The 27,909-nt window shown below is 36.5% G+C and overlaps 1 protein-coding gene across 1 annotated transcript in view; it reads right to left on the bottom strand.

The window, feature by feature from the left end:
• Nucleotides 1-27,909, bottom strand: part of DTNB (dystrobrevin beta) — a 235,471-nt gene that overhangs the window by 171,196 nt on the left and 36,366 nt on the right. Inside the window, exons 3-4 of the mRNA XM_024764484.1 lie at nt 23,770-23,850; nt 19,959-20,172 (exon numbers count right to left, since the gene is read on the bottom strand). Coding sequence (XP_024620252.1) covers nt 19,959-20,172; nt 23,770-23,850 — 295 coding nt within the window. The remainder of the gene's footprint in view (nt 1-19,958; nt 20,173-23,769; nt 23,851-27,909) is intronic.

Genomic DNA, 27,909 nt, shown 5'->3' with positions numbered 1-27,909 from the left:
TTAAACTTATGTTCAAGATGTGTATGCTGAAAACTACAAAATACTGATGAAAGAAATCAAAGAAAATGTAAATAGATACACCATGTTCATGAAATGAAAGACAATATTGTTAAAATGTCAATTCTCCCTAAACTGATCAGAATCCTGTTATGATTCAATGCGATCCCAAATTCACAACAGGATATTTTTGTAAAAATCAACAAGATGATTCTTTGTATTTCCTTAGAGTTCTAGATCCAAATCTCAATAAGGTATGAGAATAGAAGATACTATTCAGAGGCCTAAACCCCACCCTGTTCTTGGTACTTTTAAAAAGTTCCTCATGTTATTTTAATATGCATCCAAAGCTAAGAACTACCAACACAGAGCTTCGAATGCAATTCTAAGACTTTGGCTTGTATTTCACAGGCAACAATAAATCAAAGGACACGACCAAAGATGAAAGAGAATTGATCATATTGTGTTTGATCTAAACAACTTTAGGTTCACAGTTTCACCTACCAAAAGGTTTATTCACCCTTCGAAAGGAAATATTAATATAAACAAGGTAATAAATGATATATTTAAAGATACTCATAAATATTTATTAAAGATATTTATATAAAAATCTAAGTATAACAGCATGAAGACACAATCATCCAATAAAATTAGTGAATGGGTAGCCTCACAATTCTTCCTCAAATCATGTTATTTTTATTTTTATTCAAAAAGAAAAAAAGTTAGCTCCCTCCTTGCAACTATTTGCTTTTGTAGGTCAAACTTCAGCATTTACTCCTTTGCTCTGAATGCTTTTCTTGGCATTGAAATCCCTCAGTCTACTTTAAGCCTAACTACAACTTCCTATAACTGCCCCCAAACACAGCAAAGCCAAAGTGGCGCTTTTACTTCTGTAATGTTCGGTTGGAGCTCTGCATTCTTCCTCTGCAATTAGAGGCAGTAGGGAGAAGCTGCAGTCACTTAGCAGCCTAATCCCCTATGATTCCGTCCTTTATCTGACTGATTACTTCTTGGAAAAACTCATTCTTGATCCTTCCCACCATACATCTGAATTTAATCCACATACCCTGGTCAAGTTACATTTAAAACTGAATAGTCAGCTGCCCCTGGCCATCGCACATATAACCTCACCAACATCCATGTTTTCAGTACTTCCAAAGTCAAGTCCAAGTTCATACCAGAATCAGTTCTCTTCAAACAAGATCTGGAAAGATCTTTAACCTGGTTTCATCATAAAAAATGTGAGTCACTTCAAATCTGGCCTAGCTGGAAAGTTGGGTATAACTTTTTTTAAGGTATTTAAGGTATAACACAATTAACAATGAATATTAACCCCTACAGAAAGATACTAAAATGAAAGGATAAACAGGTAATATGTGTTGAAGATGACAGCAGAGAGGAAACTTATTATTTTAACCCCACCCACACAGAATCCTTCCGGGGAGCACCCTCCCTCAATAAGGAACGTGATGATTCTCTGTCTCAGACTTCTCTGCACGATTCACCTCCATAGACCCATCATTTTAGAGTCTGACAATAAACCATGCCCATGACTTCTAAAGAGAGTTCTTATCACCCAACACTGAGAAAACACCATGATTAGCTCTGCGCCAAGCTAAGCAAGCAGTGAGTCCCCCTGAATAAACACTGTTGAGTTGTGACATGCAGGGGCCTTCAGAAGTCTCTGCACTCCTCACTTGTGCCGCCTGGATGGGAATTTGCTCATTTCAGTTTAGTAAAGTCTCAAATTTTTTGACATTTAAACTAACCCAGGGACTTCCTTGGTCGTCCAGTGGTTAAGACCCCGTGCTTCCAATGCAGGGGGCAGGGGTAGATGCCTGGTCGGGGAACTAAGATCCCACATGTCACACAGTGTGGCCAAAAATATATATATATATTTAAACTACTGTATATAAAATAGATGACCAACAAGGACCTACTGTATACCACAGGGAACTATACTCAATACCCTGTAATAACCTATCATGGAAAAGAATCTATAAAAAGAATGCATATATGTGTATATACGTGTGTCACTGAATCACTTTGCTGCACACCTGAAACTGGCACAACATTGTAAATCTACTATATTCAATAAAAAATTTTAAAAAATAAACTAACCCAAACTGGATGGTGTTTATAGCTTTGCACTATCTAATAAGAGCTTGCTATTCAAATGAATACTTTTGAAAACAGGACTGTAGGGAGCACTGTTTACTTAAGAAAACAAGCTGTTTCTACACTTTTGGCAAACAACTGTAAATGCTGTCAACCATAAATGAGTACTTCTCGCATGAAAAATAGACTTCTACTTCAGAAACAGTATTACCAGTCCAATTATCGCACGTAGCTAAAAGTAATGAGAGCATTTCTCCTTGGTTTTCGAAAACTCATATTTTTCCAATTAATCTTAATTTACAAAACTTCACAGTGAATGGATTATGCAATAATCAACGGCAAATCAAGAATCCACTTGACAAATGTCAAACAGTTTAATCAAGTAAAATCAACACAGAATATTATTCAAATTTACCACAATCAGAATGCCTGCTAATTTTCATTTCAATCTTACAAATACTTACTAAGAATCCGGCATTATACACTTTGCTGTACAGCAGAAAATAACACAACATTGTAAAGCAACTATACTCCAATAAAAATTAAACAAAAAGAATCCAGCATTACATTTATTGAGGAATCAAAGAAATATAAGGTAGAATCTCTGCTCTCAGAGACTTTCAATCTTATTTGTATAATTACAAAGCAGTTGAGAGCATCATACATTCGAAAGTCAAAATAATGATACAGATAAGTACTACAGGTCATCTTAGGGATGAAAATGGGATTGGTGATTATAAGGAAGGCTACAGGGTAGGTAAAAACCAGGGGAGGTGGGGCAGGAGACCAACCAAAATACATGGAGAGAAGAAATGAGCATGTCATATTGGAAAACCTGAAAAGTGCCTCAAGTAGCTTAATTAGAGTTTGGTGTGAGCAGGGAATTAAGGACTGACAGAAACTGAGGCATACAAACTTCATTCAAAAACCACAGGGAATCTTTGAGGGTTTCCGAGGTGGGAAGTTGCATGATGAAAATAGTGTCTTAATCAGATTACTTGGGAGGTGAGTACTGAATGGACTGGGGAAGTCTCTCTCTTACTTCCTCTCTCCTTTTCAGAGAAAAACAAAGACAAAGAAAAAGCAACACTCAGAAAAAGTATTCCTCTTGCCCTTTCTTTAAAAAAAAAATTATAAAAAGGAAATAATAAAATAAGACCAAAATAGCAATCCAAAAAATTTTTTTAAATCTGAAATATTAGCTAATGGTCAAACCCTTTGCAGGTCTGCATATCCTGAAATCAAACAGAGTCCTTCTTGAAAATTGGCACAAATGCATGAATTCTCTTGGAAGAGAAGAAAAGCTACAAAATTTAAAGAGTAAGTAAGTGATGGGAAAAGTAATAAGTAAACTTAGAAGTAATTCTGCGACCAAGCACTTAGACTGGGGCTCGGTGAACTGGTTTTGGTGATGTCACATCACGCAATCCACACGACAGCGGCATCCTGAAGGGTAGGGGATGTCGTGAGGGCACACGGGCTCCACTCCTCCTCTTCCACCAAAGTGGCTGTTTGTCTCCATTGTGCAATAGGTTTCCCCTTAGGATTTCACATTTTTAAAACATTCAAGACCCCTAGCTCGTTCTCCACCATCCCCTGGAAATTTCCTTAAAAAGCTATGATCAGATCTTTCTAAGAGTTAAATGTGCTACTATCGAGGGCATCAAAACCTTCCCATTCAGCTCTAGTTCTCTCCTATTTTTTTTTCTCTCCTATTTTTATTTGGTTTTTTCCTGTCATCTTGAATCCATCAAAGAACAAGCAGGGATATTAGTAAATACTGTATATAAATAAATGAAATGTTTGTGTTTCCCAGGAAATTATAGTTTTGTTTAAAAATCACTAATGAGGAAGACTATAACCCAATATTATCCTTTTTCAGCAATGTCCATTCCATAATATGCTAGCTGGGCACATTTGGAATTTAAGGAATACATTTCCTTTTACTTAAAGTGAACTAGTTTGGTTTTGCTTTTTTTTTTTTCTTTTATATTGCTTTATTTTTTGCATCCAGTATTAAAAGGGAACTATGGAAACTTTCAACATATCCAAATTAAACTGCTAAAACAAGATTTTAAAATAGTTCTCAGCCGTATTTCCAAACTACACAGGAACTTTTTTCATATAAAATCACCATAAATTAGACATATAAAAGTCTTTACCCTAAAGGAATCTTTAGATTGTTCAAATTTGAGAGAATGTGTTCTACTGTTATTTTAGATGGTAAACAAGAACCCTGAGCCTTTCATTGATACATTCAATATCGATATGCTTTGAAGATTTTATCCAAGCCTAGTTTCATTAGATACGTGATTTTTAAAATAGGTTTGTTCCATTAAAGGTGGAATTTCATTATATCTCAGAACCAACATGTTTGGTGAAGGCCACAGACTCTTTTACAAAACAAATCCTGATGAAAAAAATAAGAGGGAAAATAAGGTTCAATAGTCAGATAAAGTGTAAAAGGAATTTCTCAGGAAGTCATTATAGAACATTTTTCTTTCTTACACAGGGAGTGGAAAATGCAGAATACAATAATTATCCAAGAAGAATGCCCTATCAGGATTAAAATATAAAAGTTTACACCAGCAACTCAAAATGAGATAAGTCTTGTAGAAACTAAATCTTTTGTCAGAAATCACATGGCCTAATCAAGAGCTGGTACCAGGCCTGCCCCTACAGCATCATGATTACAAAAAGAGGCCCATATACATATGTCTAAATATTAAAGTTATCAATCAACAGGGAGTGGAAAATGAAGAATACAATAATTATCTTACACAGGGAGTGGAAAATGCAGAATACAATAATTATCCAAGAAGAATGCCCTATCAGGATTAAAATATAAAAGTTTACACCAGCAACTCAAAATGAGATAAGTCTTGTAGAAACTAAATCTTTTGTCAGAAATCACATGGCCTAATCAAGAGCTGGTACCAGGCCTGCCCCTACAGCATCATGATTACAAAAAGAGGCCCATATACATATGTCTAAATATTAAAGTTATCAATCAAGCTAATAGATTAATTAAAATATGTTCTATCTCTGTACAATGACTAATATACCTTCAAAAGGGCCTGGAAAGTCAAATTCAAATCTAGGATTCTGAGCCACTTCATGCCCCCACATGGGGAGAGTCTGGCCCCCTTTTCCTGCCACCTCCAACACACCCCATACTTCAAAGAACCATATATGCATGTGGACACTCCAGCCCATGTGTCCATGTTTTGCCCACAGCCACTGCAAATATCCAACCCAAGACCACTCCTCGGACCCAGGGGTACAACTACCTTAAAAAAAAATCAACGAACAGGACAACTTATACCAGTTTCAAAAGCATAAGTATTAGAACAAATGGACCGGGAACTTAAAAATAAACATAAATATATCAAAGAGACATATGAAAACAGACATTTTCAGGGAAATGCAAATCAAAACCACAGTGGGATTTCACCTCATGCATCTTAGAATGGCTATCATCAAAAACAATAAATAACAAGTGCTGGTGAGGATCTGGAGAAAAGGGAACCCTTGTGCACGGCTGGTGGGAATGTAAACTAGTGCAGACACTATGGAAAACAGTATAAAAATTCCTCAAAAATTTAGAAACAGAACTACCAAATGATCCAGAAATTCCATTTCTGGGCATTTATATGAAGAAAATGAAAACACTAACTCAAAAAGATACATACACCCTCACGTTCACTGCACCATTACTTACAACAGCCAAGACATGGAAGCAATCTAAGTGTCAATCAATGTATGACTAGATAAAGAAAACATGGTGTGTATGTATGTGTATGTGTATATATACATATACACATACACATACATACATACAATGAAATATTAGTCATAAAAAAAGAAAGAAATCTTGCATTTGCAACAACATGGATGGACTTCGAGGGCAGTATGCTAAGTGAAATAAGTCAGAAGGGAAAAGACAAATACCATATGATCTCGCTTTTGTGTGTAAACTAAAAAAAATATTTTTTAATTAAAAAAAAAAAAGAAATCCCCAGTTCAGAGATATAGAGAACAGACTGGTGGTTGCCAGAAGCAGGGGGTGGAGGGTGGGCAAAATGGATTAAGGGGGTCAAAACATACAAAATTCCAGTTATAAAATAAGTAAGTCATGGGGATGTCATGTACACCATGGTAACCATAGCTTAAAATACTGTAGTGTATATTTGAAAGTTGCTAAAAGAGATCTTAAAAGTTTTCATCTCAAGAAAAAAAACTTTTTATAACTATGTATGGTGATACACGTTAACTAGACTTACTGTGATGATCATTTTACAATATATAGAAATATTGAATCATTATGTTGAACACCTGAAACTAATATAATGTTATATGTCAATTATATTTCAATAAAAAAATAGAAATAATAAAAGTCAAACTAAAAGAGAGATTAGCAATATGAAATAAGAACCATAAATCATGAAAAAGAATGAATCAGATATTCTAGGTTTGAAAAATACAACAGCTAAAAATTAACATAACAGATGAGACAAACAGTAGAATGACTCTAAACAAAGAACATATTAATGAGTAGAAATGCAGACTGATAAACTCTTCTAAAAGGAAGCAGAGAGGGCTTCCCTGGTGGCACAGTCGTTAAGAATCTGCCTGCCAATACAAGGGGCACGGGTTCAAGCCCTGGTCTGGGAAGATCCCACGTGCTGTGGAGCAACTAAGCCTGTGCGCCACAACTACTGAAGCCTGCACGCCTAGAGCCCCTGCTCCACAACAAGAGAAGCCACGACAATGAGAAGCCTGCGTACCACAACGAAGAGCAGCCCCTACTCACCACAACTAGAGAAAGCCCATGCACAGAAATGAACACTCAATGCAGTCAAAAATTAATTAATTTAAAAATAAAAATAAATAAAAGGAAAGCAGCAAGGTACAGAATTGAAGCATATGTGAGAAACAATAGGAGACAGAGGAAGTAAATATGACAACATTCCAAAAAAGAGAAAAAAGAAATAAAAACAGAGGAAATATTTGGTAATGGCAGACTAGTTAATTCTGATCACCTCTTCCTCTGAGGAAAAGTAGTAAAGATGGGAAAAAAAATTTTTAATCTCCCTGAATGCAAATGAGGACTAACAACTGAGTTACCTAATACAAAGGAACTGGATGCCCAGGGAGGTGAGTGCAACAACTGAAACTACTTTTTCCATGCAAGGGATTTTCTGATTTCAGAAGGGAACCAGAAAAGCTGAAGTACAGAGTAGTAACTCTTTGATAGTATTAAGGGGCTAGAAGAGAGATGTGGAACGTTGAATCCTGATGAAACTGCCTACTCCTGCTCCCATTACTCTGGGTTGAAAGCCCAAAGGCTGCACCTAAAAGCACTAGTGTGCAGAAGTAAAACAGGGCCTCACATGGGCTGAACTGCAAATAACTCAGGTGCTTCTGGACTGTTATGGTCTCCAGGCACCTGGCAGAAGAAAACATAAGTACAAAAAAAAAAAAAGAAAAGAAAACATAAATACTCTCTGTAGGAAAACATTATCCTAGGCCTCAAAGTATTTCTGCAAATAATTCTGCAATATATTTCTCACATAATAAAAAATAACAAGGCAGAGAGGAAGTAAGATGACATGAACGAAAAACAGAAATAGCAAACAGCACAAAAAGAACCATAGGGAACCTAGATATTGGATTACAAGCACAGATCTTACAGTAACTCTGCTTATTATATTTAAGGATTATGAGATAAGAATGATGCATCTGGCATCATGGGAATATTGCTGAAAACCAAAAGAAAATAAAGAATATCTTAAGAGTTGCCAGAGGAAATTGACAGATTACCATCAAAGCAGCTAAAATTATATCCACTATTGATTTCTCATCAGAAATTATGGAAGCTAAAAAAATACTACAACAATATTCTTAAGATATTGAAAGAAAACAATTGTCAACCAAAAACTCATATATCAAATGAAAATATTCTTAAAGTATGAGAATGAAATTTTCAAACAAAAATTAAGACGACGTGCCACAATCTAACTTGCAGAAAGGAAATGCCAAAAGGTGTTCTTCAGGAAGAAAGAAAAGAATTCCTGATGGAAGCTTAAAAATGCAGAAGCAAGTGAAAAACAACAAAACTAGTATATTTAAAATTAAGCAGACACTATTTTATTATAGTCAACATCATTTAGTTTACCTATAAATTAAAATGATGCTTACTGTTTAAAAAAATTAATAAGGCCTGCTTGATTTTAAATATAAAAATACACAATCTCAATGACATAAAAGAATGGGTAAATGAAATTAAAGCGTCCTAAAACCAAAATGGTATAGAGACACATCAGTCTTTGTATTACCTGGAAAGAGAGTAATGGTACCAATTAATCTTAGACTTTGAAAAATCAAGAATACATACTGTAATCTCTAGGGTAAAAAGAGAGAGATGAAGGGAGAGCCTACAGATTAAAAGAATCTCAAAAGAATATCAACTGCAGGGAGACCTTCAAGATGGCAGAGGAGTAAGAAGTGGAGATCATCTTCCTCCCCACAAATACATCAGAAATACATCTACATGTGGAACAACTCCTACATAACACCTACTGAAGGCTGGCAGAAGACCTCAGACTTCCCAAAAGGGAACAGATGCCCTAAGGCGACCTATAAGCAGAGGCAGGGCCAAATCCAAAGCTGAACCCCGGGAGATGTGCGAACAAAGAAGAGAAAGGGAAATCTCTCCTAGCAGCTTCAGGAGCAGCAGATTAAATCTCCACAATCAACATGATGTACCCTGCATCTCTGGAATACCTGAACAGACAACAAATCATCCCAAAATTGAAGCTGGTGGACTTTAGGAGCAACTGTAGACTTGGGGTTTGCTTTCTGCATCTAATTTGTTTCCGGTTTTATGTTTATCTTAGTTTATATTTAGAGTTTATTATCATTGGTAGATTTGTTTATTGATTTGGTTGTTCTCTTCCTTTTTTGTATAAATAGATAGATAGATATAGATATATACCTTTTTTTTCCTTTTTCTCTTTTTGTGAGTGTGTATGTGTATGCTTCTTTGTGTGAGTTTCTCTGTATAGCTTTGATTCAACCATTTGCCCAAGGGTTCTGTCTGTCCGTTTTCTTTTTTTTTTTCTTTTTAGTATAGATTTTAGCACTTGTTATCATTAGTGGATTTCTTTTTTGGTTTGGTTCTCCCTTCTTTCTTACTTTCTACTTTATTATTATTTTTTAATTATTTTTATTTTTAATAATTTATTTTAATAACTTTATTTATTTATTTTTTCTTTCTTTCTTTTTTTCTCCCTTTTCTTCTGAGCCATGTGGCTGACAGGATCTTGGTGAACTGGCTGGGTGCCAGGCCTGTGCCTCTGAGGTGGGAGAGCTGAGTTCAGGACACTGGTCCACCAGAGACCACCCAGCTCCACGTAATATCAAACGGCGAAAGCTCTCCCAAAGATCTCCATCTCAACGCTAAGACCCGGCTCCACTCAATGACCAGCAAGCTACAGTGCTGGACACCCTATGCCAAACAACTAGCAAGACAGGAACACAACCCCACCCATTAGCAGAGAGGCTGCCTAAAATCATAATAAGGTCACAGACACACCAAAACACACCACTGGACACAGTCCTGCCCACCAGAAAGACAAGATCCAGCCTCATGCAGCAGAACACAGGCACCAGTCCCCTCCACTAGGAGGCCTACACAACCCACTGAACCAACATTAGCCACTGAGGGCAGACACCAAAAGCAACAGGAACCACGAACCGGCAGCCTGCAAAAAGGAGACCCAACCACAGTAAGTTAAGCAAATGAGAAGACAGAGAAACACACAGCAGATGAAGGAGCAAGGCAAAAAAACACCAGACCAAACAAATAAAGAGGAAAAAGGCAGTCTACCAGGAAAATAATTCAGAGTAATGATAGTAAAGATGATCCAAAATCTTGGAAACAGAATGGAGAAAATACAAGAAACGTTTAACAAGGACACAGAAGAACTAAAGAGCAAACAATGATGAACAACACAATAAATGAAATTAAAACTTCTCTAGAAGGAATCAATAGCAGAATAAATGAGGCAGAAGAACGGAAAAGTGACCTGGAAGATAAAATAGTGGAAATAACTACTGCAGGGCAGAATAAAGAAAAAAGAATGGGAAGAATTGAGGACAGTCTCAGAGACCTCTGGGACAACATTAAACACACCAACATTCGAATTATAGGGGTCCCAGAAGAAGAAGACAAAAAGAAAGGCACTGAGAAAATACTTGAAGAGATTGTAGTTGAAAACTTCCCTAATATGGGAAAGGAAATAGTCAATCAAGTTCAGGAAGCTCAGAGAGTCCCATACAGGATAAATCCAAGGAGAAACACGCCAAGACACATATTAATCAAACTATCAAAAATTAAATACACAGAAAAAATATCAAAAGAAGCAAGTGAAAAGCAACAAATAACACACAAGGGAATCGCCATAAGGTTAACAGCTGATCTTTCACCAGAAACTCTCCAAGCCAGAAGGCAGTGGCAGGACATATTTAAAGTGATAAAAGGGAAAAAGCTACAACCAAGATTACTCTACCCAGCAAGGATCTCATTCAGATTCAGTGGAGAAATTAAAACCTTTACAGATGAGCAAAAGCTAAGAGAATTCAGCACCACCAGACAAGCTTTACAACAAATGCTAAAGGAACTTCTCTGGGCAGGAAACACAAGAGAAGGAAAAGACCTACAAACACAAACCTAAAACAATTAAGAAAATGGTAACAGGAACATACATATCGATAATTACCTTAAATGTAAATAGTTTAAATGCTCCACCCAAAAGACACACACTGGCTGAATGGATACAAAAACAAGACCCACATATATGCTGCCTGCAAGAGACCCACTTCAGACCTAGGGACACATACAGACTGAAAGTGAGGGGAAAGAAAAAGATATTCCACGCAAATAGAAATCAAAAGAAAGCTGGAGTAGCAATTCTCATATCAGACAAAATAGAGTTTAAAATAAAGACTATTACAAGAGACAAAGCAGGACACTACATAATGATCAAGGGAAGATCCAAGAAGAAGATGTAACAATTGTAAATATTCATGCACCCAATGTAAGAGTACCTCAATACATAAGGCAAATGGAAACAGCCATAAAAGGGGAAATCGATAGTAACACAATCATAGTAGGGGACTTTAACACCCCACTTTCACCAATGGACAGATCATCCAAAATGAAAATAAATAAGGAAACACAAGCTTCAAATGATACATTAAACAAGATGGTCTTAATTGATATTAACAGGACATTCCATCCAAAAACAACAGAATACACTTTCTTCTCAAGTGCTCATGCAACATTCTCGAGGACAGATCATGTCTTGGGTCACAAATCAAGCCTTGGTAAATTTAAGAAAATTAAAATCCTATCAACTATCTTACCTGACCACAACGCTATGAGACTAGGTATCAATTACAGGAAAAAATTTGTAAAAAATACAAACAAATGGAAGCTAAACAATACACTACTAACTAAGCAAGAGATCACAGAAGAAATCAAAAAGGAAATCAAAAATACCTAGAAACAAACAACAATGAAAACACGACGACCGAAACCCTATGGGATGCAGCAAAAGCAATTCTAAGAGGGAAGTTTATAGCAATACACTCCTACCTCAAGAAACAAGAAACATCTCAAATAAACAACCTAACCTTACACCTAAAGCAATTAGAGAAAGAAGATTAAAAAAACCCCTAAAGTTAGCAGAAGGAAAGAAATCATAAAGATCAGATCAGAAATAAATGAAAAAGAAATGAAAGAAACAACAGCAAAGAAAATAAAGCTAAAAGATGGTTCTTTGAGAAGAAAAACAAAATTGATAACCTATTAGCCGGACTCATCAAGAAAAAAAGGGAGAAGATTCACATCAACAGAATTAGAAATGAAAAAGAAGTAACAACTGAAACTGCAGAAGTACAAAGGATCATGAGAGATTACTACAAGCAACTATATGCCAATAAAATGGACAACCTGGAAGAAACAGACAAATTCTTAGAAAAGCACAACCTTCCAAGACTGAACCAGGAAGAAACAGAAAATATAAACAGACCAATCACAAGCACTGAAATTGAAACTGTGATTAAAAATCTTCCAACAAACCAAAGTCCAGGACCAGATGGCTTCACAGGTGAATTCTATCAAACATTAAGAGGTGAGCTAACACCTATCTTTCTCAAACTCTTCCAAAATATAGCAGAGGGAGGAACACTCCCAAACTCATTCTACAAGGTCACCATCACTCTGATACCAAAACCAGACAAAGAGGTCACAAAAAAAGAAAACTACAGGCCAATATCTCTGACGAACATAGATGCAAAAATCCTCAACAAAATACTAGCAAACAGAATCCAACAGCACATTAAAAGGATCATACACTATGATCAAGCGGGGTTTATCCCAGGAATGCAAGGATTCTTCAACATATGTATATCAATCAATGTGATACACCATATTAACAAATTGAAGGATTAAAACCATATGATCATCTCAATAAATGCAGAAAAAGCTTTTGACAAAATTCAACACCCATTTATGATAAAAACCCTCCAGAAAGTAGGCATAGAGGGAACTTACCTCAACATAATAAAGGCAACATATGACAAACCCACAGCCAATATCGTTCTCAATGATCAAAAACTGAAGCCATTCACTCTAAGATCAGGAATAAGACAAGGTTGTCCAGTCTTGCCACTATTATTCAACAGAGTTTTGGACGTTTTAGTCACAGCAATCAGAGAAGGAAAAGAAATAAAAGGAATCCAAATCAGAAAAGAAGAAGTAAAACTGTCACTGTTTGCAAAGGACATGATACTATATGTAGAGAATACTAAAGATGCTACCAGAAAACTACTAGAGCTAATCAATGAACTTGGTAGAGTAGCAGGATACACAATTAATGCACAGAAATCTCTTGCATTCCTATAAACTAATGATGAAAAATCTGAAAGAGAAATTAAGGAAACACTCCCATTTCCATTGCAACATAAAGAATAAAATACCTAGGAGTAAACCTACCAAAGGAGACAAAAGATCTGTAGGCAGAAAACTATGACACTGATGAAAGAAATTAAAGATACAAACAGATGCAGAGATAAACCATGTTCTTGGATTAGAAGAGTTAACACTGTGAAAATGAGTATACTTTCCAAAGCAATCTACAGATTCAGTGCAATCCCTATCAAACTACCAATGGCATTTTTCACAGAACCAGAACAAAAAATTTCACAATTTGTATGGAAATACAAAAGACCCCAAATAGCCAAATCAATCTGGAGAAAGATAGAGCTGGAGGAATCAGGCTCCCAGACTTCAGACTATACTACAAAGCTACAGTAATCAAGACAGTATGGTACTGGGACAAAAACAGAAATATAGATCAATGAACAGGATAGAAAGCCCAGAGATAATCCCACACATATGTGGTCACCTCATTTTTGATAAAGGAGGCAAGAATATACAATGGAGAAAAGACAGCCTCTTCAGTAAGTCGTGCTGGGAAAACTGGACAGCTACATGTAAAAGAATGAAATTAGAACACTCCCTAACACCATACACAAAATTAAACTCAAAATGATTAAAGACCTAAATGTAAGGCTAGACACTATCAAACTCTTTGAGGAAAACATAGGCAGAACACTCTATGACATAAATCACAGCAAGATCCTTTCTGACCCACCTCCTAGAGAAATGGAAATAAAAACAAAAATAAACAAATGGGACCTAATGAAACTACAAAGCTTTTGCACAGCAAAGGAAACCATAAACAAGACCAAAAGACAACCCTCAGAATGGGAGAAAATATTTGCAAACGAAGGCAACTAACAAAGGATTAATCTCCAAAATTTACAATCAGCTCATGCAGCTCAATATCAAAAAAACAGACAACCCAATCCAAAAATAGGCAATAAACCTAAACAGACATTTCTCCAAAGAAGATATACAGATTGCCAGCAAACACGTGAAAGGATGCTCAACATCACTAATCATTAGAGAATGGAAATCAAAACTACAATGAGGTAACACCTCACACCAGTCAGAATGGCCATCATCAAAATATCTACAATCAATCAATGCTGGAGAGGGTGTGGAGAATAGGGAACCCTCTTGCACTGTTGGTGGGAATGTAAATTGATACAGCCAATATGGGGAACAGTATGGAGCTTCCTCAAAAAACTAGAAATAGAACTACCATACGACCCAGCAATCCCACTACTGGGCATATACCCTGAGAAAACCATAATTCAAAAAGAGTCATGTACCACAATGTTCATTGCAGCTCTATTTACAATAGCCAGAACATGGAAGCAACCTAAGTGTCCGTCAACAGATGAATGGATAAAGAAGATGTGGCACATATATACAATGGAATATTACTCAGCCATAAAAACAAACAAAATTGAGCTATTTGTAGTGAGGTGGATGGACCTAGTCTGTCATACAGAGTGAAGTAAGTCAGAAAAAGAAAAACTAATACCTTATGGTAACACATATACGTGGAAACTAAAAAAATTAAAAAGTGGTTCTGATGAACCTAGGGGCAGGACAGGAATAAAGACTCAGACATAGAGAATGGACTTGAGGATATGGGGAGGGGGAAGGGTAAGCTGGGACGAAGTGAGAGAGTAGCATTGACAGATATACACTACCAAATGTAAAATAGATAGCCAGTGGGAAGCAGCCGCATAGCACGGGGAGATCAGCTCGGTGCTTTGTGACCGCCTTGATGGGTGGGATGGGCAGAGTGGGAGGGAGACGCAAGAGGGAGGAGATATGGGGATATATGTAAATGTACGGCTGATTCACTGTTATAAAGCAGAAACTAACACACCATTGTAGAGCAATTATACTCCAATAAAGGTGTTAAAAAATAATAATTAATTTTTAAAAAATCAACTGCAATACATGGACCTTATTTGAGTCTCAAATTGAACAACATAAAAATAAAAATTTGTAAGAGAATTAGTGAAATGGATATTTTAACATATTAATGAATATTTATATTAATTTTCAGGTGAGATAAGGGCATTATGGTAATTTTTTTAAGGCATCCCATCTTTTAGAGATATGTATGCACTGGAATATTTACATATGAAATGGTAACAACATATGAGATCTGCCTCGAAATAAGTCAAGAAAGTGGGGAGAAGGGAGGCGGAGAGCCTGGGGATATAGATGAAATAAGACTGGCCATGTACTGGTAATTATGGAAGCTGTGTTACGGGCACACTGTTACTATAATATTCTTTCGATGTTTGTATATGTTTGACATTTTTCTTTAAAAAACATTTTATGAAGAAGACATCTTAAGTAAAAAAAAAATCAAGCTATAAATTGGGAGAATATATGTGCAACACACATAATCAAGAAGGATTGTTATCTAAATTATAGGAAGAACTCTTACAAATCAATATAAAAAGAAAAAATAACACACTAGAATAATGGGCAAAAGACACCAAGAGGCATTTCACAGAAGTAATAAATATGGCCAAGAAACATATGAACATGCTCAGTAATCAAGAAAATGCAAATCAAGATAACAAGTTAGCAAAAACTAAGAAGTCCAAGAATTCTAAGGCTTACAGAATGTGAATCAAAAGGATCTCTTATGTATGGGTACAATTTGGAAAATTAATTTTATACTTTCTAAATATCAGTTCAGAGTGAAGCTGAGCTTTCATATACCCCACAGCTCAGCAATTCTATTCCTCAGTTTAGAACCAAGAGAAACACTTGGACACAAATAAGAATATTCCAAGCAGAGTTGTTTCTTAGAGCAAAAATCTGGAAAACACCAGAATGGTATAGAAACACAACAGAATGTTATATAACAGTTAAAATAACTGAACTATAGATAAATGCAACATGAATGAATCTTTAAAATATGTTACTGGCTGAAAAAAATAAATCAGATAATAGTACATTAGTATGGCACTCTTTTTAAAATATTTAAAATTAAACAACACTTTCTTTATGTCCATACATGTGAACAAAAATGGTTTTTAAGATGCAAGGAAATGATAATACAAAATCAGAATAGGGTTTGCCTTAGTTAAGTGCAGTTCAGTGGGATGGGTTAGGAGATAAATGTAAATTATTGTCAATGTTCAAGTTCCTGGGTCAGATAGTGGGTTGGTGGATGTTTATTATTTCTAAGAATGTTTGAGGGAAAAAAGAGTATATAAAAAAAAATCACTTAGAAGCTATAGCAGTAATCCAGGCGAAAAATGATGCTGGTGGTCTGGGATGGTAGCAGTGGGGATGGAGAGAAGTACATAGACCTGAAGGATATTCAAGAGGTAGAAATGAAAGAACTTGGTAACCGACTGGATGTGGGAGCTGACAGAGAAGGAAGTTATAATGACTCTCAGGTTTAAGGAACTGGATGGGGAGTAGGACTATTTAACAAGAAAGAGAACCACAAGTTTATAATGCACTTCAAGGAGTTCAGTAGTGAACATTGTGGTCATCACCTTCATATCTAGTCCAACCATCCCCATGATGAGGCAACACAGGGTGAGGGTGAGAATTTAACTATCCTCTGCCCCAAAGGCACAAATCCTTTGTTTCAGCTAAAAAGCCTACCACTTACACATACATGGCCCAAACGCATATACCTGGTGGAGGCTCAGGTACTTTTGTTCAGTGTTGAAAGAAAACTGGCTCTCTCCCCCACCTAGACTTGACAGGAAGCATTTAGTAGCTGTAGCAGGCATTTTTTGAAGTCAGCATAAGGATGAAACTAATAGAAAAGAAGGTCAAAGCCAAGACCACTATAAAGACACAGGGATTTCCCTGGTGGCCCAGTGGCTAAGACTCCACGCTTCCAATGCAGCAGGCCCAGGTTCAATCTCTGGTCAGGGGACTAGATCCCACATGCCGCAACTAAGAGTTTGCATGCCACAACTTAAGATCTCGCATGCCGCAGCTAAAAGATCCCCCATGCCACAACTAAAGACCCGGCGCAGCCAAATAAATAAATATTTTTAAAAAAAAGAAGAAATGCAGCCAGGGCCCTGATTCAACCACAGTCCTGTCTCTGGCTCCTCTGTTATGTGAGCCTATTGCTCCAGTTACTGTGAAAGCCCATCTGAGTAGGCTTTCTATTGCTTATAGTTGAAGATGTGGAACTAACACCGAGGTTGGAAACAGAAAGGAGGTTTATAAATCCCAAGCTCTAAATCACTAAATCAGCTCAACTGAAGAAGAGGAAGGAAGGTTTCCTATCCCTCACACTGGGAATTTGGATATCCTTGTTATCAAAAACAAAAAAAAGAAGAAAAAAATGTTGGTTAGAGCATCACCTGTTGTACCTTCGGACCAGACCATGTACCTATGGTACTGTAACTGTGGTACTGAGGACCTGAAACAGGAAAAAACTGAGGCTAACAGAATGTTTTGGCTATTCCTCATAGCTTAAAGTCTACACACAGATGTTTACAGTATCATTCTTCATACTTTTCAATGTTTTTAACTGTCCAGTGTGAAATATTTTAAATCTAAGTATTAAAAAAATTAATTCCTAAGAAAATACATGCTTAAGGGAGAAAGTCTTAGATCCTATTTGTTCCTGATGATTGTTTTAGGGTCTCACAATCTATTATAATAATCAGAAACAACCTAACCAAAAATTTGACTATGAATTTGGAGGTGAGGGAATTTAATAATTAAGTTAATTGCTGTATTCAAATTTTAACTTTGAGAAATTATGAAATATAAAAGCTTGAAAAGATCAGTTAAAATAATAGGAATTCTACATACCAAAGGGACTCTCCAGCCTAAATAACAAAGTGGCCAATCTATTAAAGAGACTACTACCTTTGGAAGTATTTAACAACAAAATGCCCTGATTTTCAAAAATAAAATTCTGATAACCAGATCCTTTCTTTTTTCCAGTACATGAAAGCCAATTTCAAATTTCCGGAGAGCTAACTAAATAAGCTCTTATCATATGAAGAGTTCAAGGTCAGTAAAGATGTGATGATTTATTCTGATGCCCACGGTCAACATTTTAAACAGGATATGACTTGAGAATTACCAAACTCACCCCTGCCATACTATATTCTTTACTCTTAGCTCATTCATCTCTTTTTGCTTTCCTAGTTCTCTTCAGTGTGCCCTCCTGCTGATTTACTGTCTCTTTTTTCTTTTCCTTTGTCTCTTTCTGCCTGTGTCCAGCTTTCTCCCACTGTGTCCCAGGACACCTCTGTACCTTCTGCCCTTACCTTTGGTCTTCCCATTCTCCCTTTTGCTATCTCTTCACTCTCTCTTCTCCTCCCTTCTTTAGCCATAGTACTTATTTGATATAATTATGGAGTCAAAGTTCATAATCTCTGCTTTATCATTTTTAGCTCTAAGACGACTTTTATTTCTGACTTTAAAAAGTTTCTTAAATTAATTTGTGTTGTGTGGCCCTGAAGTGACTTACTCAGTGAGTCAGTGTCACGATAAGGTGCTGCTTACTCACCACAGAATAATGTTTTTTACTAAGGTTTTTAGATCAGAAGAGTCATTCCTTGGACAGTATAAACTTAACCTACCAGATTAACTGCTAAAAGAAAATGGCATTAGAATTCTGGGACATATGCTACATGTACACTCATGTTTTAAAAATTCAAATTTCTTTAAATAATTTTTTATTAAATGGATGGAATATCTAATTTGATAACATCTTATAAAAATGTGGGGGCTTCCCTGGTGGCGCAGTGGTTGAGAATCTGCCTGCTAATGCAGGGGACACGGGTTCGAGCCCTGGTCTGGGAAGATCCCACATGCCGCGGAGCAACTGGGCCCGTGAGCCACAACTACTGAGCCTGCGCGTCTGGAGCCTGTGCTCCGCAACGAGAGGCCGCGACAGTGAGAGGCCTGTGCACCGCGATGAAGAGTGGCCCCCGCTCGCCACAACTAGAGAAAGCCCTCACACAGAAACGAAGACCCAACACAGCCAAAAATTAATTAATTAATTAATTGTTTTAAAAAAGTGAATTTAGTGAGTGCCTATGTTGTGACTTGGCCTTGACACTTGTATGGTTTTTACCATTAATTCACAGAACCCTCAATATTATGAAGTATAACTAATAGCATTCTACAAATATATGAACTCATTTTCCTACAGAGAGAAAAATGAAGCAGAGAGAATTAACCCATCCAAATCACACCGCTGATAGTACAGCAGGGATCAGACACCTGAACTCCTGGTTCCCGGAAAATAAATATTAACCTCTGTGCTTCCATCATTTATGATTTCTTTTTTATTTTTTATCATACCAACTTAATTCTCCATAAATACAAATATAACAACTCATTTCTGTTTTAATTTGGAGGACATTTAGTTTTCTCCTATTGTTTTAAGGTTTAGAACACAATGTTCTACATTGAAAAGAATTAAAATAGAATCCTAAACATAAATAAAGAGAAAACAAGGTACTACAGTCCAAAGGCAATTGCTATTACTAAAGAAAAGTTAGTTTAAAAGTCAAATAGAAAGCCTCATAATCAAATGTACCACTTGGCTATATTTCACTGGATAGAGAACAGCTATATTAAGGTACCGACAATTTTACCAAACAATTATGTCTCAAGTGTTGTGAATCTCCCTAATGTTACAGAGGTTAATATGTGACATGCCCCAAGACAGTAAGTCACTCTGGCATTTAATCAGTCTTTAGAAGGGACTTGTACTAATTCATTTCCCTTTTAACTGTGATTCTAAGTTGACAACCCTTGGCAAGGCAGTACAGAAGAAGGATGATTAGAAGAGAAACATTCTTAAAATGGATTAAGCAGGGCAGGTACTAGCCTGTCATATGCAGCAATCATAAAGTTGAGGAGGAGGCTGATGGACTGTTCCACACTGATTTGGTGAGTAGAAGGAAGGCGCTTGTTCAGCTGGTAGTAGATGGATGAGATGACGGTCTCGAGGCGAGACACACTGATCTCAGTGGTATGGTCCAGTGTATTAAGGCCATTGTCTCGGAAGGCTTCAATCATGTTCCAGATATCAACAAGATGGACTGGAACACAAAGAAAATAAACTTTGTGTTTATTTTGTCAACACAAACTTTGTGTTTATTTTGTAACTTTCTCAACAATTCAAAAGTTTTAATTCAGCAGAAAGATATAAGAACTTTACATTTACTTATATTTAATAGAATAGTGAAGGGTGGCAGAATATGTCACCCCAAGATATGCCACTTTGGCATACGGAGTAGTTTGAGCTAAAGACGCCTGAAAAACAGCAGATGCCAAGAAGGACACTCTGACCTCCCCTTTTCTTCCCAAAAGCAGGAAGTAAAAGTCCCATGTGAAAAATGCCCTCCCTGTTCCAAGAGGAAAGAAACATCCTCATCACCAGAGACAGTGAATTGAGTCTGAGTGAAATCTGCAGACTTAGTTAAAATAGCTCTTACCTTTAGTCTCCTGACATATTTTAGTTATTTTTCCACAACTGCCACTCTTTGTTCAACTTAGTATATAAGCACTTAGGCCCAATCACTCCTTTGGGTTTTCATTCTCCTATGGGGGCTCCCATGTACATGTAAAAATCCATATGCTTTTCTCCTGTTAATCTGTCTTATGTCAATTTAATTCTCAGGCTCCACTGGAGACCCTGAGAGGGTAGAGGTAAAGTTTTGCTTCCCCTTTGTAGCTTCAAAAATACACAATGAAAATGTAACAGAACCTCAAAGAGACAAATTCACAGGCTTTGTGGGAGATATTAACACACCTCTCTCAGCAAGTGACAGAGCAAACATACAAAAAAAATAAGTGCAGTCATAGACAAACTTACAACTAACAAGGCAGGCATAATGGACACTATATGAAGTCCTGCCCCCAGTGATTAGAAAATACGCTTTATTTTCAATAACACAAAGAACATGTAAAAAAACTGACCTTATCCTGAGTCATAAAACTAATCCCAATAAATTTTAAAGGATTAAAATCATATAAGCCATGCTCTATGATCAAAATGAAATTGTCAGAAATCATTATCAAAAAGAAAACTTTTAAAATAAACTTTAGAAATGAATAAACACACTACTTGGAAATTTCCTTAATCTGATTAAAGATATCTACAAAAAACTGCAGCAAATTACTTAATAGTAAAATGTTGAAAGCCATTCCTCTGATGAAATGCCCACTGTCATCATTCCTATAATATTTCAAATCCTAACCTATATAAATATGCAGTAATTATCAGTACAAGTACTGGAAATAAAAGTAACTGTCATTATTCAGAAATGACAAAATTACACACGTTGAAAATCATAAAGATTCTGCATGTATATCACTAAAATTAATATTTGAGTCTAGAATGACTGCTAGGTACAAATCAAGATATGAAAGTCACTGTATTTCTAAATATATACCAGGACTCAGGAATAAATCCAATAAAGGATGTGCAACATCTCTACCAAAAAATATATAAATTAGCAAAACTTAAAGACCTAAATAAATGGAGGGATATATCAGGTTCACAGAAATGAAATCTCAACACTGGAAATACATCAATTGTCCCCAACTTGATCTACAGATTCAGTGTAGTCCCAACAAAATCCCATAGGACTATACATTAAAAGGATGAATTTTATTATACGTAAATTATACTTTTAAAAAAAAAATGAAGGAAAGAAATCCCAGCACAAATCTTTGTTTTTGTTCATTTTTAGTAGAAATTAACAAGCAAATTCTAAAATTTGTGTGAAAATAAATGTAAAAAGGCCAAGAATGTCTCAATCTTAAAAAGTAAAATAGAACAAAAGTACCCAGAACATACTATAAAGCTCTAACAGTGATTATTGGTATAAGGATAGACAAACAGACCAATGGAACACAAAAAGTCCAAAAGCAGATCCTCTCACATATGGACACAGCTATGAACATTCTTGTACATTTCTCCTAATGAATATGAGAAAAAGATTTTTTTAGTAATGAAGAAAAAGGATGGTCTTTTCAATAAATAGTGTAGGGTCAACTGAACATATATATGGAAAAAATGAAATCTGACTCCTACTTATAATCTGGAGTAAAAAAAATTTCAGGTGGGCTGAAGAATCATATGTGACAAAATAAAACTGCTAGAACAATGCATTTTTTACTTTATATTACTAATGCCACTAGCCTGGCTCAGCCCACACATAGACTATTGTGTTCCAAGAATAATTATGGGAAGAAGTATAAAAATGGTAGTTCCTGTAGGACAGCGGTTTTCAAACTTTTTGACAACAACATGCAAATATATTTAAATCAACACACACACACGCCTCTAGATATATAAAAAACACGTTTCACAAAATACTTTACCACATAAGCTACGTTCTGACTTTTTTTTCTTTCTCTTTTTTTTTCTCCATTACATGCTTTAAATTCTGGCTACAGCTCACCAAAACAGTTTCAGGAACCATTAACAGGTCACAACCCATAATTTGAAAACAATGCTTTGGGAAACCAGACAAGAAACATGACTTCAGTCTAGGATGGTATGGTAAACTCTTTGGAGAGAATTTTAAGGTAGGATTTTTGAGTAGGACTTAAAGTAGTGTAGAAGTATTTAAATATAAAGTGACTTGTCCAAGGTCACGGGTTTATAATAAATGACAAACAAAACCTGGAGTAAAACAGGTTTTCCCATTCTAAGGCTAATGTTCTTTCCATTACACAAAACAGTTTTTCATTAATACACACACACACACACACACACACACACATATCTGAGAAAAGTACAATAATTCTAAGTTAGTCCATCTGCACACAAATTAAGAAAGATTTTATATGCATTTTACAAATATTTTAATTTACGTATTTTATAAGTAGCAATTGTGGAAGCAACTGCTTATAGAAAAGGCTGATTTGTGTTATATTAAGTTTAAACAAGAAAGTTAACTTTCATTATGCATTTACCAAATTATTAGTTTTTCTTTCTCTCCAGAAGCTGATAAACTGTATTAACTTTACATAAAACTTTGTATTAAAAACAGTGACAAGGAGAAATCAATTCTCCCATTTAAAGAATTAATTAATCTTGGGACTTCCCTGGTGGCGCAGTGGTTAAGAATCCGCCTGCCAATGCAGGGGACACGGGTTCAAGCCCTGGTCCGGGAAGATCCCACATGCCGCGGAGCAACTAAGCCCATGTGCCACAACTACTAAGCCTGCACTCTAGAGTTTGCAAGCTACAACTACTGAGCCCAAATGCCACAACTAGTGAAGCCCGTGTGCCTAGAGTCCATGCTCCACAACAAGAGAGGCCACCGCCATGAGAAGCCCGCGCACCGCAAGGAAGAGGAGTCCCCACTCACCGCAACTAGAGAAAGCCCGCGCACAGCAACAAAGACCCAACACAGACATAAATAAATAAATAAATAAATCGTTTTTTAAAAAATAAAGAATTAATTAATCTCAAAACTAGTTACCTTATTGAGTTTCTTAAATATTTTGAGGGACACCCAGAATAAATTAACAAGCTCTTTCCATTACAAAGCTTATATTCTGATAAACACTTAAGACAAAATAATTCAATTAACATTACAATATGACTAAAACACATTAAAATCTTCTATATTATCAAGAGCTCTATCCAGCTATCATAGAAATGAGTAGAAATGACTTACGGTTGCATCGTTTTTGCACAAATCGCAATTTGCAAGCTGTTCTGTAAGTTGATAGTCGTATGACATCAAAATTCTGAGCACCTGAAAAGGAGCAAATAAAAAATCTTCAATTAGATTTACCATTTAATTTCCACATGCTGGGGAAGTGACTCTATTCCATTGTGTTGGCACAGTCTATACACAACATGTCAACAAGGCCCTCTTTGGATAAAACACAAAGTGGGGAAGAAGGGTTAAAAATGCTTTCTGCGTGCCCACTCCATGCCAAGCACGATGTCAGCAGTTTTGCCTATATCATCCTATCTGCTAGCCTAAGAAAACTCTGAGGGGAGGACCACTCATGACTTGAGTGAATGAACTATGTATTCCGCAAAATGAAAAAAAGTGGTATAGTAGGGAAGACCCTAGCCCAGAGTCAGGAAAGCTAAATTCCAGCCCCAGTCTGACCACCAACCATAGGCCATGACCGTGGCCATGTTACATTCCTTCTTCTCAGCCTCAGTGTCCTCATCTATAAAAGGGGGAACTGGACCAGCTGATCTCTAAGTTCCCCTTCCAGGTCTGTGGCAGCCTGTGTTTTTCAAAAAAGGGACACAACAGTATTTCCAGACCAGTATTTTTATGTGCCTCTAGTATGCTGCCCCTCCCCATCAAGAACTAAAGATTATTTCCCTCCACCTGCACCTGAGGACACTGTGACTGCCTCAATGAATAGAATGTGGCAGAGGAACACTGCCTGACTTCTGAAGGTGGGCGATAAAATGTGGGACAGCTTGTCTGTGCTCTCACTCTCTCAGGATGCTTGCCCTAGGAACCTGGACACCATTGTTGTGAAGAAGCCCAAACTAGCTGATATGGAGAAACCACACAGAGACACCGATACCCAGAGAAACTGAGTCCATCAGCTGAAAGTCAATAGCAATTACCAAACATGTAAGTGAGCAAGGCAACAAATGATCCAGCCCTGAGTCTCTGAGTCTTCCAATGGAGGCCTGAGACATCATGCAGGAAAGTCAAGACATAAGCACTGGACGCTGTTCTAATTTTAGACCCAAAAAAGGTATAAACAAAATAAATGACTGTTTGGGGATAGGTAATATATAGCCACAGTAACTAGAACAAAGCCTAAATTATATGAATCTATAAATCAAACTTTGTTTTCATTTCAAAATTTGCTGTAGGGCTTCCCCGGTGGCGCAGTGGTTGAGAGCCGAAGCAGAGGACATGGGTTCGTGCCCCGGTCCAGGAAGATCCCACATGCCGCGGAGCAGCTGGGCCCGTGAGCCATGGCCGCTGGGCCTGCGCATCCAGAGCCTGTGCTCTGCAACAGGAGAGGCCACAACAGTGAGAGGCCCGCGTACCGGGGTGGGGGGGGAATTGCTGTCTTGAATTTTAAGGCCACTTTAGGGAACTCTGGCCTCCAGCGTGAGTTTTTTTATTTCACCTATGCTGCCTTTGTAAGATCTGGCAGCAACTTTTGATTCAAAAAAGGCAAAGTGAACCAGCACAAATTATCTTATACCAATATTTACAGTCATCTTTCATTTCTGCTCATAGAAAAAAAAAGGAAAGATTTTTCCAGGTTTTTGGTGAAAGTAATATTTATTGACCAAAAAGTGAAGCAAAGATTTCTCTTAATCTCACTTCAATCAACCCTTACCTTGATGTCACAATTAAAATTATTTCCTCCATCACCTGGTTCTCACAAAATTTCTACCCTTCTATACATACACGTTATAGTCCTATTTTCTTTTTTTAATATAACAGGTTTTTTGAAATATAATTCATCCATTAAAGTATTCAACTTAGTTGTGCAACCATCACCACAGTCAGTTTTTCATTATCTCCAAAAAGAAACCTGTTCCCCCTATGAGTCACTTTGCCCATTTTTTAATTGAGTTATAAGTACTTTATATGTTGTAGATACAAGTCCCTTATGAAATATATGATTTGCAAATTTTTTTTTCCCATTCTCTGAGTAGTCATTTCACTTTCTTGGTCGTATCTAATGGGGCACAAAAGGTTTTAATTTTGATAAATCCAATATATCTGTCTGTTATTTTGTCACTTGTGCTTTTGATGTCATACCTGAGAAGGCTTTGCCTAATCTAAGTTCATGAAGATTTATACCTATGTGTCCTTCTAAAAGTTTTACAGTTTTAGATCTTACATTTAGGGCTATATTTTTAGTTAATTTATTATGCGGTATGAGGCAGAGGTTCAAATTCATTCTTTTGCATATGGATACCCACTTGTCCCAGCACCATTTGTTCAAAATACTATTCTTTCTTCATTAAATGGTCTTGGTATCCTTGTGAAAAATCAAGTGACCACAGATGTATGGGTTTAATTTTTAACTTTCAATTCTATCCCACTGATTATATGTCTATTCTTATGCCAGTACCACACAATCTGGATCATTGTGGCTTTGTAGTTCTCAAATTCGGAAGTGTGAGTCTTCCAACTTTGTTCTCTTTTGAGACTGTTTTGGCTACTCTGGGTCGAATTTCCATATGAATTTTAGGATCAGCCCATCCATTTCTTCAAAAAAGCCAGTCTTTTTATGAGGACTGCAATGAGTTGGTGGATCAATTTAAGGAATAGTGACATCTTAATGATAAATCTTCTGATCCTTTAATACAGGATATCTTTCCATTTATTTAGTCTTCCTTAATTTCTTTCAACAGTGTTTTGTAGTTTTCAGAGTATAAGTTTTACACTTCTTTTGTTAAATTTATTCAGTCTGATTTTCTTTCACTCATTTAGTTTCTATATTACTATCTCAGCCTATATATTTTAAATTGGAACCATTAAACATTAATTATTCAAAACCAAACCAATAATTTTAAGAAAGAATGCCAACACATGTCCAAGAACATTTAATAAATAACCTGTCATTAAATCACTACAGGTAATTTTAATGTCTAAACATTTATTTCTATGAAATATTTTAATGAGAAACACTGATAAAACGAATGTTAACAGCTAGGAAAGGAAAATTCCACCCCCATCTGATCAAACAGAAACATTACTAATCTGACTGATAAGACTTTTTGCAGGGTATTCATTAGGCAATGCTTGCTAGTGGAAAAGTAACTACAGAAAAAAGGTAGTGCACCTGGTATAACTCACTCTTTTCAGACTCCTTCTCCAGGGCAGAGTCAGATTTGTCACCACAAAAGATGAAATAGAGCAGATATCACACAAGTCCAAAGCTAACTAGTTTAGGAAAATAGGAAACTCCAAATGCTTCAGACCAGTTTGCCAGAAATCTCTACACTGAAGTTTCAGGAACTAGTCAAGAATCAAGTATCACTCTGCTTCCCTTTGCCAGTCTGATCCTTGTGAAAATACATCACTCTAAATGTATTGAAGAAAATGTAGAGAGAGCAGAGGGATGTTACAGGATTCAGAAATTCTAAGAAGTCCTGGCCAGAGCATCATTTTTAAAAAATCTAATAGCAGTCCAAATCCAAACATAATTTCTAAAAGTTAAGATATAATTAATAACCTTAGAACTTTATTAAAATATTATTGTACCAACATTCAACCAAACTTCCCATATGTTTCCCTTCTTCTGAAGCAGCCATCTTCCCTAATTTATGTAAGGAGAATCCTCATACAGTGCCTAAGAATAGCCTTCATTTTTTTAATACTTCCCCTATGTAAATGTCACATTAATTTCCTGATCAGAAAATATGGTAGTTTGGCAAATACAAAATAGAAAAGCCCCCAGTGAAGAAACTGAAATGACTGGAATATCACTTTGGGAATTCTGAACTAGAAATGATTACTCTTCACTATCATTCATTTCAAGAATATTTCATTGGGCTTCCCTGGTGGCACAGTGGTTGGGAGTCCGCCTGCCAATGCAGGGGACACGGGTTCATGACCCGGTCCGGGAGGATCCCACATGCCGCGGAGCGGCTGGGCCCGTGAGCCATGGCCACTGAGCCTGTGCGTCCGGAGCCTGTGCTCCGCAACGGGAGAGGCCACAGCAGTGAGAGGCCCGCGTATGGCAAAAAAAAAAAAAGAATATTTCATTAAAAGAAATACAATAAAATGTCATTTTTATACTAATGTCAGACAATGTTTCAAGCCCACCCAGAAATTACAGAGGTTTTCCCTGGTGATGCAGGG

Source organism: Neophocaena asiaeorientalis, unplaced genomic scaffold (assembly GCF_003031525.2).
Source record: "Neophocaena asiaeorientalis asiaeorientalis breed wild unplaced genomic scaffold, Neophocaena_asiaeorientalis_V1.1 scaffold345, whole genome shotgun sequence".
In the NCBI taxonomy this organism is placed as follows: Eukaryota; Metazoa; Chordata; class Mammalia; order Artiodactyla; family Phocoenidae; genus Neophocaena; species Neophocaena asiaeorientalis.
The sequence above is the reverse complement of the archived record's forward strand: the minus strand, read 5'-3'. Positions and strand labels throughout refer to the sequence as shown.